Below are 15,495 nucleotides of genomic sequence, written 5' to 3'. Positions count from 1 at the left end.
CACTTTTGAACCCCTTTTAGGGAGGAAGTGTTGTGATGGTGACAAAATCTTGGGTCCAAAAGAGTGCATGTTGTTAAAATTGCATTTTGATAAAGCTTATGATTCAGTTAATTGAGAATATCTGGATTTTATGCTGTGTAAGATGAGTTTCTTATTAAAACTGGATTGCATGGATGTGTGTTTGCATCTTTACAAGTTCTTTATCAATTTTTGGTAAATGGAAGCCCCACATAGCTAGCTTTTGGTTAAATCATGTTATGTAGTGTTATCTCGTTTATGTTTCCCGGTACGGTAGTGTTACTTCAACCGATAAAAATGTTCAAATTATAAGGTCAAACATTGTGATAGTGGTTCAAACTCCGACTCCTCCATTGTTTGTATGAGTTTTCAATAGATATTATAATTTTATCTAACTTAAAGATTTTGATAGAGTATACCATTAAATTGGTCTATGTCTTTGTAAGACATTGTCAAATTAATCCATAACTCTATTAATATTTCAAATTAGTCATTGTCTTTGTCAAAAGTTTCTCAATAAGGTCTATTTCTTTATGTTTTGTCACATGACGAAGGACCTAATTGAGAAACTTTTGACAATAACAAAGACTAGTTTGAAATATTAATAAAGTCGGAGATTAATTTAAAAATGACTTATTATAAAGACGGAGATCAATTTGATGGTTTACTCGATTTTGATATCGTAAACCTCTTCCAACACTCTCAAATCCAATGGTTCGGATTCAATCATTCTCTCAATATTAAATCTAAACTATACACGGCCACCCCCTCTTTACACACGCACACTCTTATCTGTCTCTTCCTCACGTGCGCCGCACCACCAGAGTTCATATCTATCGCCGCCGTGGAGCTAACCAAAGCGCATCTCTGCATTTGTACTGTTTTCCTATTCCAATAGGTATACTTTATGTATCCAATGTTGCTTCTGTTTGTATTATTTATTTAGTTACATAACATAACAAATTATGAAGGAAAAAAAAAAAAAAAAAAAAAGGTGATTTTTGTCTCTGTTTTTGTACTCTAGTTGGCTTTGATGAATGTAGCATCGACAATTTTGATAGAAGATATGTCTGGTGTCCAACACTGACATGTGTGATTACTTTAAATTAATTCATTTTTTAAATTTTTATTAGTGTCTGTGTCTGTTGTCTGTATCAGTGCTTCATAGCTTTTGATGGTGTAAATGTGATTAAATGTATGCATGTAATACTGTGTTTGAATATATGTAGTGAAAATTGGGTATTGTTGGAAAATGCCGTGTAAATCAGTCTAAGTATGCGTTTTTACTTGAATTCTTGGCGTTGAATTTTCAAACGAGAACAATCGCATTTTGTTTGTCTATGAGTTGGCTATCAATAGTAAAAAATTTAGATTTTTCAGAAGTCATTTGCTTATCTGATCAGATTATTGTCTCTCTGCTGATTCGTTCTGAATCTGAACCTGTTTCCATTACATACTATGCTCTGTCTATAATTTTCCTGTAACTTTTTCATGTAAAGATTGTGTGGTTTCAAAACATAAATTTATTCATCTTAGAATTTGGGTTGGGCCTAACCTAATCCCTACAAACCGGCTTGTAGAGTGAGGGATGCCTCCCAGTTATAAACTCTTAACAGATCGTTTTATGTCCTTGCCATGACCTTGTTAGATAAAGTAAAGTCGGTGTTCCTACACTTGATAGGCACTGTGGTGGAAAACAAAGTAACAAGAAGATGGGTATTTAGGCAGAGAAGGCAAACATATAGTTTCATCAATTTATTTTGTCAGATTTTTTTTGAGTAAAACATTTCAAATGATAGGTATTGAGGATTTTAACACTAAATGAGTGTTTGTTTTAAAAAAAAAAAAAAAAAACACTAAATGAGTGTTGCTGTGAAAAAAACCTGCCGTTATTTATTCAATCCTTAGTTACGCTAATTGCTTGTTGTAACCATGAGGAAAGAAATGTAATTTTTATTTCTTCGAAAAATAAGTTTGTCTTCTATTATCCTTACAATCAATAAGGATGGTTCTCCAATGTCATCATTCACTGTCTTCCTGGTTTATTTAATATCAGTGTTATATCTTTATAAAATGGACAAGGCTTTTTTTTTTTCTTTCTTTCCATCACTTAGTGTTCCTTACAAACATTGTATGGACTGATGAAGAGAAGGAGAGAGAATTAATTTTCCAATAACCTTTGCTACAGATAGAAGTGGCGTTGATGTCACCTTGACAAGTATAATGGGCTTAGTAGCAGTCACATGGCTGAATTGTCTAAGAAGGCGTCTTCCACAAAATACAAGACTTCTTCACACCTTGAAAGGCCATCAATCAGACCAAATTTTAATGTCTCCTGCTCTTGCTTCTCTGGACCTTCCTGACATCTGGACTCCTAATTCTTCATGTCAGAGTGTTCCTGACATACATAAAAGCTGTAAGCATCTCTTTTCCTTGGTTCGACAATTATTTCATTGCTATTTGTTTGAGAAAGAAGAAAGCGAGAAAGCATGAGTTAATTTACATCATACACAATGTAGGTATGTTAAGTATAAACTGAGTAGTAATAAATACAAACATTAACATAACCCTATTTACTATATTTACATGATACTACTAGACCATAACTACTTCTTTACATAAATTCTAATACTCCGCCTCAGGTGGAGGATATAGATCTTACACCAATCTTATTACATGTGTAGCGGATAAGAAGACTCATCAAAGACTTGGTGAATACATATGTCAATTGATAATTTGAACTTACAAATTTATGTCTGATGATAAATTTTTATCTCTACTAAAATAAAAATCTATCTCAATGTGCTGAGTTCTCTTGTCTTGTGAAATACTGAATTTGAATAAGTATCTCGCACAACTTCCTCAAATCTAAGCTCTTGAAGTTAACTGTTTGAGCCATATGTGCTCACAAGAAGATGATGCCATGGCTTGATATTATGTATCTATGCTTGACCTTGCAGCAATGGTTTGTTTCTTACTTTTCCAAGGGATAAGTTTTCTGCCCACAAATACAATGCACCCCTAAACACTATTGATGGACTTTTGCAAGCATAGCCCTCCCCCCTTCAATCTCCCTCTGCGCACCCCATCTCTACACCTCTTCCTCCACTCCTAGGCCTAACCTTCTATCAAGAATCAGATGTTTTGAGTCATTTTGGGGTTTTTGGCTTGTTGGTGCAAAGCAGTTATTCTGATGGGGCTGATATTGATGAGCTTCTTAATAACCTTGTTGCGAAGCAATGCAATGCGTTTTCAGATTATGTCATGTTGCGATGGTTCCAGAGTTTGGTGGCAGAGAATTGGGAGGAGGGGGGGTATCTCCTCTAAATTTATTTCACGGTGCATTCGTGGGCAACTCAAAGGTAGTCCGACGTAGAACCCACATAAGCTTACCCCCAACAAAAATACAATACCCCAAAAGTGGTTCTCCTGTTAGTAGTGAAGTATACCCGATCAACATACAAATATCCCATAAACTGAGTATGACCTTGGTTTTCAAATTTAAGACCTATTGGAGGAGTTTCTTTGATATACTTCAAGATGTGATTTACATCGTCTCGAAGTCCTCCATAGGGCGAGTTAAAAATTTGACTTACCACACTGACAACAAGATATCTTAGTTAGTGACAATGAGATGATTTAGTTTTATGAGTATTCGTTTGCATCTCTCTGGATCTGGAAGTGTCTCCCTCTGGTTTGTAGAATTTTGGCATTAGGATCCTATAAAGTGGATAGGTTTAGCATTTTTTGAACCTATTTCCTCTACATTTTCCATGACATCCTTCTATGAGAAATTACACCGCCATCCCATGGATTATAGTACCTTATCTCAAGAAGCATTGGAGCCTACCTGACCCTTTGTCTAAAAGTGATGAGAAATATATTGTTTTAGCTAAGCAATGGCGTGATGATCATTGCCTGTAAATGACACTAACATCAACATACACAGCCAACAGTCTACATCCCTAGACGAAGAGAAGCAAGGTCCTAAGTTCCATTGCTCTTATAGTGCTTTACATGCAGTCTTAGGAATTGTTTTGGAATAATGCTGTCTTAGGAATAGATACCTAAAGACAAAAACATACGAAGATGACAAGCCATCATAGCTTAATCTAACATAATGAAGAGATGATTATCTAGCAGACCGTATACCTTTGCAAACTGCAATAGGGAGACCAAGTTCAGGAGGTTGGGCTGTAGCGGATGGAGTTGAAGAAGGATCTTTTGGAGTTGCAATGTGGAGGTATGTACTGAAGGTGAAGACGCATGTGGTAGAGGTGGAGGAGATTGACGATGATAGTCCTGTAAGGGATGAGTAGGAGTACTACTATCTTGTGCCTAGAGCATCATTGGTGGAGTATACTCAGCTGAGATGGGAGGAACAGATAAAGTGGTCGGCATATACTCGAGTGCATAATGTGGTCCAAAGGAAGATACAGTTGGAGAAGGGAACGTCAGCTGAGATTAGATACTTGCGTAGATTAGAAAAATTATTTTGTTAACTACATTGTTGCGATTAATAAGCTTATATCAAGCTAGATATTTTAGTTAACTTGGTTTATACGTCAGTTAAGTTATGGGTTTTGGGTGGATGCAAATTGTTTTGCTTCCATGTCTAAATAAATAGTTTGCTACAGCAAGCTATCATTCTATTCCTCGTAGTGTACATTCTTAATTTGCTTCTTCTGTTCATTTTATTCCTTAAGATACTTTATTGACTGTATTGAAATTTGCTACAGTTAATGAGCAAACTGCTACGGTGATTGATGGAAAGTTGATGGCAACGGAAATCAGATCTAAAATAGCTGATCAGGTAAGGCAAATGAAAAAAGGCCTAGGAAAAGTTCCCGGGTTAGCTGTTATTTTGGTGGGCCAGAGGAGGGATTCTCTTACTTATGTTCGCAACAAGATAATTGCCTGTGAGGAAGTTGGAATGAAGTCTGTGGTGACTGAATTACCTACCGATTGTGCAGATGCTGATGTTCAAAATGCTATCATGAGATTCAACAAGGACCCATCAATTCATGGGATTCTTGTCCAGCTTCCTCTACCACAAGTAATTTCTGAATCTGTGACTTTTTGCCGTAATTTTATGGGTTACTATTCTCATGACTGTCATCTTCCATTTCTCACACTTGCTCTCACACACTTTTTCAGCTCCCATCGCTTGCTGAGCTTTAGCATAGATCCTGTTTGAAATAACATTTATAATTATTTATGGTCCAATATTATCATGAAAATGGGGAAGAATAAGATGAACGTAGAATTGTTTTCTGTCGTTGGTTAAATGAGATAGTACATCAAAGTACACCAATCTACTACAATTCTAAGTTTTGTTGTTTGGAGGAGTCATTTGCTGATGCAATATTCTTTTTTTTCTTCTTCTTCTGAATAAACAAGTTTACATGTCAGATGGACATTCATAATAAATAATTAGGCAAATGAGGATTAGCACTTGTGTTCAGGATTCGAAGCTGTACTGTGATTGATTTGTTGCAAAATGTTTGGGACAGCATCTGGACGAGGAAAAAATCCTAGACGCTGTATGTCTTGAAAAGGACGTGGATGGTTTTCATCCTGTAAATATGGGAAATCTTGCTTTAAGAGGAAGGGAGCCATTGTTTATTCCTTGTACCACAAAGGCCTGCATTGAGTTGTTGATCAGATCTGGAGTTGAGATTATGGGGAAGAAGGCCGTGGTGATAGGAAGGAGTAATATTGTTGGTCTGCCAACATCGTTATTATTGCAGGTAAATGATTTAATCCGTATGCATTGTCACTATAGAATTATTTTACACATACATGCAATCATATCTCATTTATATCCCTTTTGTTATAACAGCTCCTAAAACTTCTCTACAATTATCTACGTTGTGAGATGTGTGTGTAAATTTTTTACTCTGACTGTGCATACAAGTTAAACTTTTATTAAAAAGCATGAAATCATGGTATCACCACAAATTTCTTTTTAGGTGTAATACATTCTTTTATGTTGGCAGAGACACCATGCAACAGTCACCGTCGTACATGCATTTACAGAAAACCCTGAACAGATCACCTCAGAAGCTGATATTGTAGTTTCAGCTGCCGGAGTTCCAAATTTGGTCTGTGGGAACTGGATAAAGTCCGGTGCAACTGTGATCGATGTTGGAACAATTCCTGTTGAGGTGAGCTTGTGATTTGCAACTTCATATGTTCTTTCATATTTGCTTGCTAAATCAGTTAACCAAACTTCTACGGATAAAATGCGACAGGATCCTAGCTGCGAGGATGGTTATCGTCTAGTAGGCGATGTGTGCTTTGAAGAAGTCATAAAGGTGGCATCTGTTATTACTCCTGTACCTGGTGGGGTTGGACCTATGACAGTTACTATGCTTCTAGTTAATACATTAGATTCTGCTAAACGCTTGTTTAATTTTACTTGATCTCTTCCCGTCGTTATTATAGAACTTTTTGTTGAAGGGTCATGCTAACATGTGCCCGTAGAGCACATGTTAAGGTTTTCATAAAGAGCAAATATTTATTGAGAAACATTAAATTTTAATCTTATGAGAAATAAACTGGCACAATTTCCCAAGCATAATTACTATCTTTAGTACCTTAAACTAAAGTATTGTAAAAGAAAAGTGTAAATTAAAGTGAAAAAAAATCAATCATTGTTTTTTTAACAAACTCGTAATATCAACTTTTAATTTTGTGAATATTCATTTTACACTTCTAAACATGATTGTTTATTTAGAGGAGTTGAATCCTATTTTGTTCAAGGTCATTTTAGATGTGGTGGGTTGACCAACTTAGAAACACTCAAGTTTTATATGAACTCATAATATTGTACATTTTTTTTGCATTAATCCTCCCGTTCTCAGTGGAAAGGGATCTTGTCTGGTCAAAAATTGTTTGGTCAATAAATCAAACTCATGTTCTCATGAACAACGGTGTTCATTAACTATTTGAACTCGATTGTTTGTACATTAGTATTATTTAATGTTTATATATATATATATATATATATATATATATATATATATATATATATATATATATATATATATATATATATATATATATATATATATATATATATATTCATTAACATACAAAACCACAGAGACAATGATTTGTTTGAATAAATATCAACCATACTAGAAAAGTCTAGTCTCTGTTGTTGTCTTGTTTCCATCAAAAAAAGAAAATCAAATACACTAGAAAGTTCCAGACTTTATTGTTATTAGGGTATACAAGTGTTCTGTGGTCCCTACATATGTTATGTGCAATTAATTCACACCTTACACATGAGTATTTATACATGTGCATCTGTGGAGAATCTTGCCAATATGTGTCCCCTAACCACCAATGAATTGGAGCTGATTTTTGAGAAACTAGACATAAATAGTGATGGAATTTTAACCCTTGAAGAGCTGAATCAATTGTTAGTGAGAACGGGTTTCAAGTATAGCATAGAGGAGCTTGAATATCTAGTGGGAAAGAAGAGTCTAAACTTGAGTGAGTTCTTGTGCTTTTATGACTCCATATTGAATCACAAAAATGGTGATGGTGGTGATGCTGAGATTGAAGAGTTAGAAAGTGATCTTTTGAAGACTTTCAAGGTGTTTGATTTAGATGGAGATGGATTCATCACTAGTCAAGAGCTGGAATGTGTGTTGAAGAGACTTGGCATGTGGGATGAAGAAAAGGATTGTAGATCAATGATTTACTCATATGATATTAATTTAGATGGCAAGCTTGATTTCAAGGAATTTAAGAACATGATGTTGCTTACACTACAAAGTGTTTAGAATTTAGGATATCAAAATCATGGAAAAAAAATATTGCCGTTAAAGTTAAGAGTGTAATATTTTTGTTAAGGTATAATTTTACCTGTAAAATGTTTGACATCCATGAGACCGTCTATTAGTATTTTTTTTATGTTTGTAGAATAATGTAATTAATATTACATCTTTTTGTTATATGTGATAAACATTAACCGGTCGTTCTGTCTTACCATATGTGTCCTCTTTAGTATTTTTCTTTGTCTTAAATTATTGATCCCTTTTAAAATACTAATACAACATTTATTATTCTTTTTCACTAATATACTCTTATTTATTGCATTTCAATCATCTAACTATAACTATTTCGCTAGAGTGTTTTAGCCAATTAAACATATTTTACCATTAAAATCAACATTATTTCTTAATAATCGTGTTAAATTCAAAAGAACAACTAATTTAAGACGGAGGCATAAATTTGGACAAACAATATCAACTACTCCTTCCGTCCCATAATAACTGAGTCATTAGCAAAAAAAATATAGTCTCAGAAAAATTGACTCATTTTCCTCTTAAATACAATATTAATTACTTTTTTCTAATTATAACACTAATTAATACTACTTTCATCACTCTCAATTCAATATATTCTATTTTGCATTTATGATAATGAAGAATGTATCATAATTGATAATGACACTTAAAATTATTTTTCTCTTTCTTTCACTTATGCACTTTTTCTTAATAAGTGTGAAATGAGTCAATAACTCACTTAAAATGGGACGGAGGGAGTATCAAAAAAGTTAATACCATAATCAACTTATTTTTATTCTCGTAATTTATTCAAATAAATCATATATTTAATGGATGTAAGTATAAAATATGTTCCACCATTGCCCCTACTATTAGGTCCAGGGTTGGCAAGGTCACAACTTTTGATTCTAAAAAAGTACATATAAATTTTAGTGAACCAAAGATTATAAATAACTGATATTTTGTTGCATTCAAAATCTAATTTTCCTCTTTCAAAAAAAAAAAAAAAATCTAATTTTCCCTTTTAAGGACTATGTAAGCTTTTTGTAATGAACATAGACTGAAAACGAGGTTCAGTTCAATTTTATTGTCGTACTACAAATAAAAAGATAAATAACCATGAATACAAATTTTACTTATATACTATGTTATAAAAAAAAAGTTATAAAAACAAAACATTTGTGCTGAAATAAATTTGCCAATGAGTGAGTGACTGCATTTTCCAAGTGATTGGTCATTTTCTGAGTTCCATAACCAGAAAACTGAAAACCTTAAACAACATAAACATGGCAATATGGGTATTTGGTTACGGTTCTTTGATCTCAAAAGCTGGTTTTAACTACGATGAACGTCTTGTTGGTTTCATCAAAGATTATCGACGTGTCTTCTACCAAGGTTCTATTCTATCAACACTTTTTCAAATTCAACTCTTTTTTATTTATTTATTTTATCATAACAATAACATCTTCATGCTTTTTTCTTTGATGGGTTTTTAGGCTCTACTGATCATAGAGGAACCCCTGAGTTTCCTGGTAGAACTGTCACATTGGAGCCTGCTCAAGGAGAAATTTGTGTAAGTCTTTCAATTTTTTAATTATCAAGTTCCATAAGGACTTGTTTGGGTGACCAACTTGATTAAGAAAAGTGATTTTGATGTTCAAAAAAAAAAAAGAGAAAGTTGTTTTGTGTTTGTTTATCAAAATGAAAATTACTTTAAAAACTCAGTTATAAAAAAATGATTTTTTTTTTTAGAAGTTATTAAACAAACTATTATTATAAGAAAAGATAAAATAAAGTAAAATTGTTTTCATATGAACTATAAGCCATTTTCATAAGCTATTACGAAGGGCATTTGAAAATAAGCTGAAAGCAACTTATAGATATGTCACAAGTTGTTTTTCTTAAGCTCGCTTAAACAGTGTCACAAGTGCTAATGTATGTAGACAAACTTAAATAAGTCAATCCATACAAGCCTTAAATGTAGTTGTATTCAATTTTTTATGTGAAGTTTATGTGTATCCAAGAAAACTAGTATGACTTTTTCATTTATGATGTGCAAATGACAGCACATAATCTTGTTTGTTTGATAAAAAAATTGCTGTGTGGTTAAGTTGATGTTATGCAATATACTCTCTTTTTAATCTTTCGCAAAATGGTTAACTTAGAATGTGAGAAATTGATTTTTCTGCAGTCACATAATCACATTGTTTTGGAGTTGGAACTTACTTTGAAAAGTCGGAATAGGAATTGTCCGATTAAGATCAAAAGTCTGAGATCGCGTGACTACGTGATTATCTTGACTGTAGGGAATCTGAAGTCTGAACCGTGTAGGTTATTGAAAAGTTATCAATTGGCCATAAACATGTTGATATGTATGTTTTGTTTACCATTTGTTGAATTGAATCTTTGTTAATAGCTGCTGTATGGCATCTGTGATGCGTTTTTGTTAGTCGTTTTACGGATATCAAAACAAATCTTATTTTCTTTCATTATTGTAAAAGTAGAATTGAATTTCATCTTTGTTTACTCCACTCTTGCTTCCACATTTAGCTTTTACCTCTTTCCTGAATTATGTTGGCCTTCTTAGTATTTGTTGTTTCTTCGCTTTTAGTTATTCTGTAAATTTCTCTTGTAATATAATTTGTAACTTTTTTGATGAATCAAAATCATTTTGAACGCAATCAATTATTTGAAATGGATACTTACTCTGTTTTGCAAGGAGATAGTGGGGAGCTGCTTACAAGATCACAAAGAAAGAAGATCAAGAAATTGCATTAACAGTAAGTTTTATAAAATGTGTTTGCATCATATGTATTTGTTTGTTTCAACTAATGTTCAAACTTTTGACCAAGTTTTGGTATGGAACTCGGACACCTTAGACTAGATCAAGGTTTCAAACTTTAGCACTTGTGTAGGCTGAAACCTGATTGGGAGGGGAGAACTCACCTTATATGTTCAATAGATTATCCCATAGAGATTTGTCATTGCTATACGACGCTGGATACCCCTTCCTGCACATAGTTACCCAAGAAAGTTCAAACTTGGGGGTATAATTATTCATTTTTCTCCAATAGCCAATACTTGTCAAGAAATTCTCGGCATACAAAAGGAAATTTTGTTATCTTGGTGATTCTGCATTCTAACGTATTTGATCGACGTGATAGAGATTCGACTAAATTTTACGTAGGCTGTCAACTTCATATCATGCGACCACTAGAGGTTGGGGGATACCTAGAAAAACTATTAAGAAAGATCCAGAGATTAATGAGTTGGACAGAGATATGATATATGACCAAACATTACGGCGTATTTTGATCCGTCAATTCCACTTAGTGGGATAAAACTTGGTTGTTGTTGTAGTGATTGTGCATTTTTGTTGTCTATTATCTATTTAAATGAGTTTGGTGCAGTTGTACCAAAGCCATCTAATGTGAGAATCTATTGTCATTTCTACAATAGGTGGTAGTGTTACACCTAAATTCTCAATAATGCTTTCATTCCTTATTATATTGTCTTTCTTGGGTATCCATCATAACATTCTTTGTAACATTTCTTTTTGGCACTTTATTGCACAACATTCAGTCATGTACAACATCACATGTCTTATAGTTATATGATTAAATGTTACTTATAAATCATAAACTATAACTTGCGCAATCTCTCATTCAGTCATTGTTACTTTTAATTCTATATGATGGCGGACACCAAGATACTTAAACCTTGAGACTTATAATTATAGTCTCCAACTTTTACCTCTACTTAAGCAAAAGTCACGTTCTTTCTAATTTTTATCTCTACTTAGTTATATTGTCTATCTTTCTTACTTTCTTCATCAAACGTCACTATGTCAGTGCTTTTCATTGTTGTTTGTGTGTAATTGCTGCACAGTATCTGGGAGTGAGGGAGAAGCAATACGATCGGAAGGAATATGTTGATGTTTTCACTGTAAGTGTCACAGGCCAAGATTTTTTTAGGCCAAATGAGGTGCATCATTTCGTTCTGCTATATAGTAGTTACTTATTCCACTGATAAAGGTTGAACTTTTTTTTTTCAGGAGCTTACTGCTACAACGCCAGCCATTTCCGGGGCATTGGTGTAAGTGAAAGAAACAACATTGCAACTTTTTCACTTTTTGTATGTTGATAGGAACTGATATCAAAATATAAACTAATAGTAAGATTACAATACAATCCCAAGAAATTCGAGAGTCTTGGTTCTCTCCCCTCCAAGTATTCGAGAGCTTGGTCTCTCCCTACCAATCCTTTATCCCAATCCCTGAATACCTTTCTTTTCTTCTGCATCTTATTTATAATACTAAGTCCCATAGCTGTTACATAGAAGTTTAGTAGACAGCAATTACTACACACAAGTAACAGTTACTTATTTATAATATTATTAAATAAACTACTATTATTCTATAACTGCTGCCCTTAGGAGTCCTATTACTAACAATACTCCCCCCCTAAAGATTCACCTTGTCCTCAAGGTGAAGGATAACATAAGTGTCCACCAGGGTCCCATAACTTGAAGTAGAGTGACAGAGCAAGGTGTGAAACATGATAACTAATGCATACATCAGACACTCTCTTCTGGGGAGGAATTTTTGGCAGCAATAGGCACAGTGCCAGTTTGATCAAACCAGAGGATAATCCACCCTTCACCACAAACACGTCTGGATCTGGGGGCCTTGGCGGCGGTGGAGGTAGGCCGCCCAACTCGAGTGAAACCCATCCCTCTCCGATAGTTTTTCTAGGCAAGAAGCCCTCGATTCGAACACACTACTCATACCATGTTCATAAAAGAGTCTGTCGATACCAAGAAATTTGCGCAGATCTGCTTTGGTCTCTTGTTGCTTTTCCACAATGATGACATTCACGGAGGAATTTTCTGCATCCCTTTCTTCTGCGTTCTCTGCCTTTTCCTCATTTTTCTCTTCTGCTGTCTGAATGAGTTCAGAATTTCCTTGATCAGTTTCTTCTGATTGAAGGCTGAATGTGTGAGGCGTCGATAACTCCCATTCCAATCCAGATTCCTCTTCTTCATCAGATATAGGTAGAACGTCTCTATACTCTGGCTTAAAATGCCAAAGTAGTGCAATGTGAAACGCTCGCCAACTCGCATGCAGATGGCATCGACTCCACCACTGCCACCATACGAGAGCACGGTTTCGCAAGGCTTTCACCGCCTCCAGCAACTTCTCACCCTCCTGTGTTCCCACGACATCAAAATGTTTCTCAATACAAATCAACCACCAATAAGCGTCACTGCTGCCATCAAATTGTGGCATGTCCATTTTCCCTCTACTGTGAATTTCTTGCCCTGGATCAGAACTGCTCTGATACCAGTTGATAGGAACTGATATCAAAATATAAACTAATAGTAAGATTACAATACAATCCCAAGAAATTCGAGAGTCTTGGTTCTCTCCCCTCCAAGTATTCGAGAGCTTGGTCTCTCCCTACCAATCCTTTATCCCAATCCCTGAATACCTTTCTTTTCTTCTGCATCTTATTTATAATACTAAGTCCTATAGCTGTTACATAGAAGTTTAGTAGACAGCAATTACTACACACAAGTAACAGTTACTTATTTATAATATTATTAAATAAACTACTATTATTCTATAACTGCTGCCCTTAGGAGTCCTATTACTAACATATGTTTTGAACATAGCTAATTAGATAATTGTGGACACTCTACAGATATATAGCATCCCCAGACAAGAAGGTTAATGTAAATTATCTAGGTCCTGCGTCTGTTGAAGAGATTGCAAGGTATTTATTTTTTATCTAGAATATTGCTATTTACTAGTCTCAATTTGTGGCATAAACTTAAACTTTACTTGAGTATTCATTATTATATAATTGTTTTGGAGATCCTGGCTTCAGGAGGCTTATGAATTAGTCCTTTATGCAATATTATTTTTTAACTTTCATGATACATTAAATCTACAAGGTGGTGATTAGTCTGATTTGAATAGTTATTGATATTGATCACCTAGATATAACCTAGATATACAAATTGTGAAACAAGATGCCAGATTTCAAAGTCTAGGAATCATATAACCTAGATATAGGATCATGGTGAAACAGCGTGTCTACTTTTTTGTATTTTTTTGTGGTTCATGAGCAAGTTCTACAACGGTATCACCTTGGATCGGGACTTGAAAATCGTCTGAAACTCTAACGATTATTGACGTCAGCCCTCAAAAGTAGAAGTTCACGACCCTCCTTGTTGTACTGTCTGAGATAGTGACCTGATTGATGTCAATCTGGTTTAAACAAGAGAAAGTAAATATGGGTGCGTCAAAACTCAACTCATTTTTTTCCCCTTATCTTTATCAAACTAGCACCAGTTTGGTCACCGTCTCAGTTTTGAGGACAAAGAGGACTGTGAATTTCCACTGTTGGAGAGCGACGTCAGTGTGGAGCAATTTTCAAGTATTGGCTATTGGTTAATGGTCGACAACCTACCAGTAGAACTTGCCATGGTTCATGTATCTAACTGTGTTTTGAGCGCCCTGTGGAAATTTAGGTTCATTAATCAACTTATTGCCTTTGAGTTTGACTTCTATCTTTTTCATATTACAGGCAAATTGTTCAAGCTGAAGGTCCCACAGGACCCAACAGAGAGTACCTTTTCCTGCTTGAAAAGGCTCTCCTTCAAATAGGTAAGGATCTTTAACTAGAGTTTCACATGTCATTTTAATATTATTCTCTCTGAATTTATTTTGTATTGATCACCTCTTAGGATGCCAAGACAAGCATGTTATTGATCTTGCAAATGAAGTCAGGCGTATTCTTTCAGAAGAACAATGAATGCTTCCTCAGTGTTATTAGCACCAGACATTCTGAGACTTTTTAGCAATCCCTTATTAAAATCCATTGGAAACTTCAATTCTTTCCAGAATGTTATTGGGAGATAATATTTATCTTTAGCCATGTCTATAATATTCTCATGTAATATCTTGTTTCTGACTTAATGCAGCTGAGTAGAATAACCAACCATTGCAAAAGTAGAACCCAATTTCAGTACTTATTATATAAGTGATTTATGATCAAGTTATTTTGATGACAAAGGATAAAATAAAGTCAAACTTTTTTCATTTAAGCTATAAGTTGTTTTCATAAGCTATTATGGGGAACTTATGGATATACTATTCTAAACAGTCTCACAAGTATTTTATCAGTAGATAAGCTCAATATGCTGATCCAAGCATGACCCCAACTGCTCACTTCTTTCTTCCTTTTCATCATTGGGAAAGCTAATGGATAAAACTCGTCAAAACACATGTTTTGCTCTTATCATGTTGAAATGCTTTCTTTTCTCTACAACATTAACTCAATCTATAATATGTAGTCTTGAATCAAGGATGTTATATTAATTCCATCCACCCTTCTAAAATAAAATCCAAAACATGTCAAGGTTGATAATCATGTGTATTGCTTCTCTCCATCTTATCCTTGAGTACTTTTTTCCATTTGTATATTATCTAACCACATTATGTGGTTCTTTGTTTTTTTTTTAATTGACAAAATATTATTAACCAACAAGCCCGTATAAAATATATTAAGTTTTTGTTAACTTCAGCCAAACAAACTAGTTGAGATTCCAAAGTCAAAAAGAAAGAGGGACAATTCCCACCTAAGAAATAGTGAGGGGAACGACTAGAAAC

General features: G+C 34.3%; 3 protein-coding genes across 3 annotated transcripts; all 3 read left to right on the top strand.

The window, feature by feature from the left end:
• The first annotated feature begins 763 nt into the window (after window positions 1-763).
• LOC11415327 (bifunctional protein FolD 1, mitochondrial) lies at window positions 764-6,601 on the top strand. Its single transcript, XM_003589547.4, has 6 exons — window positions 764-916; window positions 2,207-2,434; window positions 4,758-5,074; window positions 5,532-5,768; window positions 6,018-6,185; window positions 6,273-6,601. Exons 2-6 carry the CDS (start codon window positions 2,242-2,244, stop codon window positions 6,441-6,443), a joined length of 1,086 nt encoding a protein of 361 aa, XP_003589595.2. The 5' UTR covers window positions 764-916; window positions 2,207-2,241; the 3' UTR covers window positions 6,444-6,601.
• Window positions 6,602-7,122: 521 nt separating this feature from the next.
• LOC11418206 (probable calcium-binding protein CML44) lies at window positions 7,123-8,006 on the top strand. Its single transcript, XM_003589546.3, has one exon. The coding sequence runs from the start codon at window positions 7,311-7,313 to the stop codon at window positions 7,812-7,814; it is 504 nt and encodes a 167-aa protein (XP_003589594.1). The 5' UTR covers window positions 7,123-7,310; the 3' UTR covers window positions 7,815-8,006.
• A 976-nt stretch (window positions 8,007-8,982) lies between these two features.
• LOC11417927 (gamma-glutamylcyclotransferase 2-3) lies at window positions 8,983-14,930 on the top strand. The gene is made up of 8 exons (XM_003589545.4): window positions 8,983-9,215; window positions 9,317-9,393; window positions 10,547-10,600; window positions 11,709-11,765; window positions 11,875-11,915; window positions 13,523-13,594; window positions 14,411-14,490; window positions 14,571-14,930. The coding sequence occupies exons 1-8, from the start codon at window positions 9,107-9,109 to the stop codon at window positions 14,636-14,638; spliced, it is 558 nt and encodes a 185-aa protein (XP_003589593.1). The 5' UTR covers window positions 8,983-9,106; the 3' UTR covers window positions 14,639-14,930.
• Window positions 14,931-15,495: the final 565 nt, after the last annotated feature.

This window comes from Medicago truncatula, chromosome 1 (assembly GCF_003473485.1).
Source record: "Medicago truncatula cultivar Jemalong A17 chromosome 1, MtrunA17r5.0-ANR, whole genome shotgun sequence".
Lineage (NCBI taxonomy): Eukaryota > Viridiplantae > Streptophyta > Magnoliopsida > Fabales > Fabaceae > Medicago > Medicago truncatula.
The sequence above is the reverse complement of the archived record's forward strand: the minus strand, read 5'-3'. Positions and strand labels throughout refer to the sequence as shown.